The sequence below is a fragment of the Ovis canadensis genome, chromosome 12 (genome assembly GCF_042477335.2).
Source record: "Ovis canadensis isolate MfBH-ARS-UI-01 breed Bighorn chromosome 12, ARS-UI_OviCan_v2, whole genome shotgun sequence".
NCBI classification, from domain to species: domain Eukaryota; kingdom Metazoa; phylum Chordata; class Mammalia; order Artiodactyla; family Bovidae; genus Ovis; species Ovis canadensis.
This window is the reverse complement of record NC_091256.1, coordinates 69604756-69610318: the sequence shown is the minus strand read 5'-3', so window position 1 is coordinate 69610318 and position 5563 is coordinate 69604756. Positions and strand designations below refer to the sequence as shown.

Here is a 5563-nt window from a genome sequence, read left to right as displayed (position 1 = left end):
TCTTTTCTTCCTTCTCCTTTCCCTCTTTCTTTCTTTCTAATGTCTTACAGCTTTTTGTTGAAAGATGTACATGTATTAAGTAACTAGTAGTGAAGTCTAGATGTCATTAGTGTGAGAATTTATGTTAATCTGGCTATAAGTTTGTGTTCAATGTTAGCTGGTACTGTAGTTACCAGAGACTTCAAATTCCTCCAGTGTTCTTGTTATTATCTCTCCTTTTATTTTCGAACTCCCATCTCACTCTTCTGCAGACAGAGTCTACATCTTTCATCTGTAATTCACTGTACTCTGGATCCCTACTGGTATAGTGGCCAGATGTAGGAGAAAGAAAGAATTTTATATTTCTGTGACTAAATCTTGGTTTAGGCTTGTGGTTCTAGTCTGTGACTGTTACAAATATTTTTCCAATGATATAGATTTTGTTCACTTTTAAAATGTAATGGGAAGGATAGAGAAAGGCACAGTGGGAGAAATGTTCTTTCCCAGCTGGGGAAGGATTTGGTAAAGTCTTTTTCCCTGGAGTTTAGGCCTTCCTGATGGAAAGTGCTCTGAATGCATTTTGCAGTGATTTCTCTTCTATCCCCAGCCCTGCCAGAGCCATAAGGTATTCTTGAATCTTCACTGTGAGAACTTGGTGAGCTGCATGGAACAAGTACTGAACCCCTTAGACTGTGATCTCCAGAATTTCCTCTTATACTAGTCCACACTATCAACAGTTCATCAAAATTACTATTTAAGTGCTCTTATCTGTTGCTTCAGCAGCTTCTGCTCCAGGTAAGCAGATCTTCTGTCTCTCTGAATGTGCCTGCATGTCCAGACTGTGGAGCGACAATTAACCCTACAAATTCAGTTTTCTGTTGTTCAACAAAAGTCACTGGTTTTAGTTTATAAAATGTTTTCTTGTCTTAAGGACAGGTTTGATAGCTTCTCAACTTTTTACATGTTAGAGCTCTATCTGGAAGTGTTGTTTTTATTACCATTATTCAGAAATTACAATAATGTTGGCATATTGATTTGAGAATGCTGTTAACATATTTCTCAGTGGTCAAATTGTTTTTTGCATTTAGTGGGACCATTTATTCTTTTATAAGCATTATTTTGAAACTGATTTATGTTTAGAATGACTACCCAGACTGAAAAGAAAAAAAAGTTATAATTTTGTTTGCTGCTCTAGAAGTCAGCTATCTAGTAATCCTATCTCTTAAGCACTGTAGCTGGAAACCAGGAAATAAGAAAAATAACCCCTGAACAGTTAATCTAAATATCACAAAATGCAGGTGCTAAACTTCTTAAAGTATAATTTTGGTATAAGTAAAACTATATATAATGCCTATAAAAGTTATGAAGCATCATCTTGTAATCATCAACTATGAATCTACCACCTATCATAAGAGCTAAAGTAATATTAGTAAATGTCACTCAGTCGTGTCCAACTCTTTGCAACCCTGTAGACTGTAGCCTACCAGGTTCCTCCATCCATGGGATTTTCCAGGCAACAATACTGGAGTTGGTTGCCATTTCCTTCTCCAGGATGTCTTCCCAACCCAGGGATTGAACCCAGGTCTCCCACTTTGTAGGCAGACGCTTTACTCTCTGAGCCGCCGGGAAAGTCATAAGAGCTAGACCATTGCTAATACTTTCAAAGCTATCACCCATCTGTAGGCCTGCTAATCTCTTGGAGATAATTACTCTCTTAATTTTTAGCCATATAATACACCCATTCTTGGAAAATTTTTTCTTGCATATATATTCCTAAATAACATAATCTTGAGCATTGTTTGATTTTTAGTTTTAGTAAAATAAGGTAGCATTCTGTATGCAGTCTTCTATATGCAGTCTTCTGGATTTTTTTTTTAAATGCATGAATTGCAACTTCATTTTTTACACTTAAAGGGTGACGAGAAACCATTACTAATCCTATCAAAGAAAATCTAACACAACAGCTCAATCAAAAAGTATGGTAAGCATATTTACTCATTAAATACTATTCTTTCTAGAACACAACATGGAAATATCCAGCATGCATGTTTAATCTCAGTACAACAGATTCAAAACCAAGTATACAAGTTACATGCGTCAAGGCTAGATTACAAGTTATCATAGTCATCGTCGTCGTCATCATCATCATCATGTTTCCTTTTCAATGTGTTTGATGTTTCATTGGCAGTATTTTGTGATGAGACCATGTTAGTGGTAATAAGAATATTTTTGGACCCAATTAATGGATTAGTTAGAACATTCTGAACAGCTGATGTTGCAGGAATTGATGCTTTTACAGCTGGGGACTGTGAAGTGGGCATCTGTACTGTGAACCTTTGCCCTGTGAGGGACACTGGAGTCCCTACTTTAGTTGAAACAGACATGGCTTGTGGGGTTGGTGTGCCAAGCGTGGGAGTACTTGGTCTGCTAGTAACTGAACCAACACTTAACCGTGGAACCGTTATTCTTCCTGCAGAAGTAGATGCCTTTTTTTGTAAAGACTTAAGTCTATAATTTGGAGCAGTCAAGCAATACCTATCAGGTGGCAATCTAGGACCTGAGTATGGCTTGGTCAATGGCAAAGCGGTTTGATTTCTTTGCCTTGCAATATCTAATAAAAAATCTCTTGGTGGAGGAGAGGTGAAAGACTGGTCAGCACGACACTGGATTGCCAACCGCACATCATCTGCGTCAACAGTAGCTTTCTTAGCATGACTTGAATAAATTTTGGCATCATCTAGAATTGTGGTTACATATCGGAAGGCAAACTCCAACATCTGATTTATAACTCTTGGTTCATATTCTGTAATCCCCATATCCTTCAGGATTTGTGCCATCACCTGTGCATCTTTCGGCATGCTCTTGGGAGAAGCCATCTTGCCAGACTCCATGATATCCGGTGATCAAACTTCTCGAGCTAAATCACCCACATTAACGTCTTTCAGTCCTGATCTTGATGCAAGTTCTTTGCCTAATGTAGTTTTTTCAACCCCTGGTGTACCAGTGAGCAGGATGTTCGGAAGCAACATCCCTTTTTTTTTTTTAAATTAGGTTTTTATACACATTCTCTATACCCAGTGGAGGTAATAATGGAGCTAATAATAATTCATTATGCAAAATGGAGGTAGTAATACTTCAATATTTCACTGTATTTTTATATATCAGTTAAACATGTTAATATAGGAAATAACTTAGGAAACAGTTCCTAGCATATCGATCATGCTTTTTATCTTTGATAAAGAAAATATTCTTGTATTCATCCGTTTTTACTGCAATATCAGCTCAGTTCAGTCATTCAGTCGTGTCTGACTTTTTGCGACCCCATGGACTTCAGTATGCCAGGATTCCCTGTCCATCACCAACTCCAGGAGCCTACTCAAACTCATGTCCATTGTGTCAGTGATGCCATCCAACCATCTCATCCCCTGTCATCCTCTTCTCCTCCCACCTTCAATCTTTCTCAGCATCAGGATCTTTTCCAATGAGTCGGCTCTTTGCATCAGGTGGCCAAAGCATTGGAGTTTCAGCATCAGCATCAGTCTATCCAGTGAATATTCCTTTAGGATTGACAGGTGAGATATCCTTGCAGTCCAAGGAACTGCAATATACTGCAATATATATCATATTTTATATACAGTTGTTTCCTCTTATCCACAGTTTTTATTTCCAGAGTTTCACTTACCTGCGGTCAACCACAGTCTGAAAATATCAAACGGAGAATTCCAGAAACAAACAATTCACATTTAAATTCTTTGCCATTCCAAGGAATGTGATGAAATCTTTTGCTGTCCTGCTTCATCCCTCTGAGGATCCTTAGTGACTGACATTGTCTGCTCTAGATATCCAGCCATCCACATCATCATGTCTCAGTGATCTGGGATCACATAAAGTGGATATGCCTCCTTTTGAGGTGTCATCAGAAGGTCAATAGTAACCAAATACTACATTGTTGTTATTGTTATTCAGTCGCTAACTCATGTCTGACTCTTTGCAACCACATAGACTGCAGGACAACAGGGTTCCCTGTACTTCACTATCTCCCAGAGCTTGTTCAACTCATGTCCATTGAGTAAGTGATGCTATCCAACCATTTCATCCTCTGTCACCTTTTTCTCCTCCGGCCTTCAATCTTTCTCAGCATTAGAGTCTTCTCCAAAGAGTTGGCTCTTCACATCAGGTAGGCAAAGTATTGAAGCTTCAGCATCAGTTCAGCTCAGTTCATTCAGTCGCTAAGTCATGTCCAGCCCTTTGAGACCCCAAGAATAGCAGCATGCCAGGCCTCCCTGTCCATCACCAAATTCCGGAGTTCACTCAGACTCATGTCCATCGAGTCAGTGATGCCATCCAGCCATCTCATCCTCTGTCGTCCCCTTCTCCTCCTGCCCCCAATCCCTCCCAGCATCAAAGTCTTTTCCAATGAATCAACTCTTTGCATCAGCTGGCCAAAGGACTGGAGTTTAAGCTTTAGCATCATTCCTTCCAAAGAAATCCCAGGGCTGAACTCCTTCAGAATGGACTGGTTGGATCTCCTTGCAGTCCAAGGGACTCTCAAGAGTCTTCTCCAACACCACAGTTCAAACGCAACAATTCTTCGGCGCTCAGCCTTCTTCACAGTCCAACTCTCACATCCATACATGACTACTGGAAAAACCATAGCCTTGATGGACCTTAGTCGGCAAAGTAATATATCTGCTTTTGAATATGCTATCTAGGTTGGTCATAACTTTTCTTCCAAGGAGTAAGTGTTTTTTAATTTCATGGCTGCAGTCACCATCTGCAGTGATTTTGAAGCCCCCCCAAAATAAAGTCTAACACTGTTTCCACTGTTTCCCGATCTATTTCCCATGAAGTGATGGGACCAGATGCCATGATCTTCGTTTTCTGAATGTTGAGCTTTAAGCCAACTTTTTCACTCTCCTCTTTCTCTTTCATCAAGAGGCTTTTTAGCTCCTCTTCACTTTCTGCCATAAGGGTGGTGTCATTGATATTTCTCCTGGAATTCTTGATTCCAGCTTGTGTTTCTTCCAGTCCAGTGTTTCTCATGATGTACTCTGCAAATAAGTTAAATAAGCAGGGTGACAATACACAGCCTTGACGTACTCCTTTTCCTAGTTGGAACCAGTCTGTTGTTCCATGTCCAGTTCTAACTGTTGCTTCCTGACCTGCATGCAGATTTCTCAAAAGGCAGCTCAGGTGGTCTGGTATTCCCATCTCTTTCAGAATTTTCCACACTTTATTGTGATCCACACAGTGAAAGGCTTTGGCATAGTCAATAAAGCAGAAATAGATGTTTTTCTGGAAGTCTGTTGCTTTTTCCATGATCCAGCAGATGTTGGCAATTTGATCTCTGGTTCCTCTGCCTTTTCTAAAACCAGCTTGAACATCAGGAAGTCCACAGTTCATGTATTGCTGAAGCCTGGCTTGGAGAATTTTGAGCATTTCTTTACTAGCGTGTGAGATGAGTGCAACCTTGTGGTAGTTTGAGCATTCTTTGGCATTGCCTTTCTTTGGAATTGGAATGAAAACTGACCTTTTCCAGTCCTGTGGCCACTGCTGAGTTTTCCAAATTTGCTGGCATATTGAG

General features: G+C 39.8%; 1 protein-coding gene across 1 annotated transcript; it reads right to left on the bottom strand.

Annotated features, from left to right (window-relative positions):
* Nucleotides 1-2024: 2024 nt before the first annotated feature.
* Nucleotides 2025-3001, bottom strand: LOC138415909 (transcription initiation factor TFIID subunit 9-like). Its single transcript, XM_069544435.1, has one exon. It carries the CDS (start codon nt 2868-2870, stop codon nt 2088-2090), a length of 783 nt encoding a protein of 260 aa, XP_069400536.1. The 5' UTR covers nt 2871-3001; the 3' UTR covers nt 2025-2087.
* Nucleotides 3002-5563: the final 2562 nt, after the last annotated feature.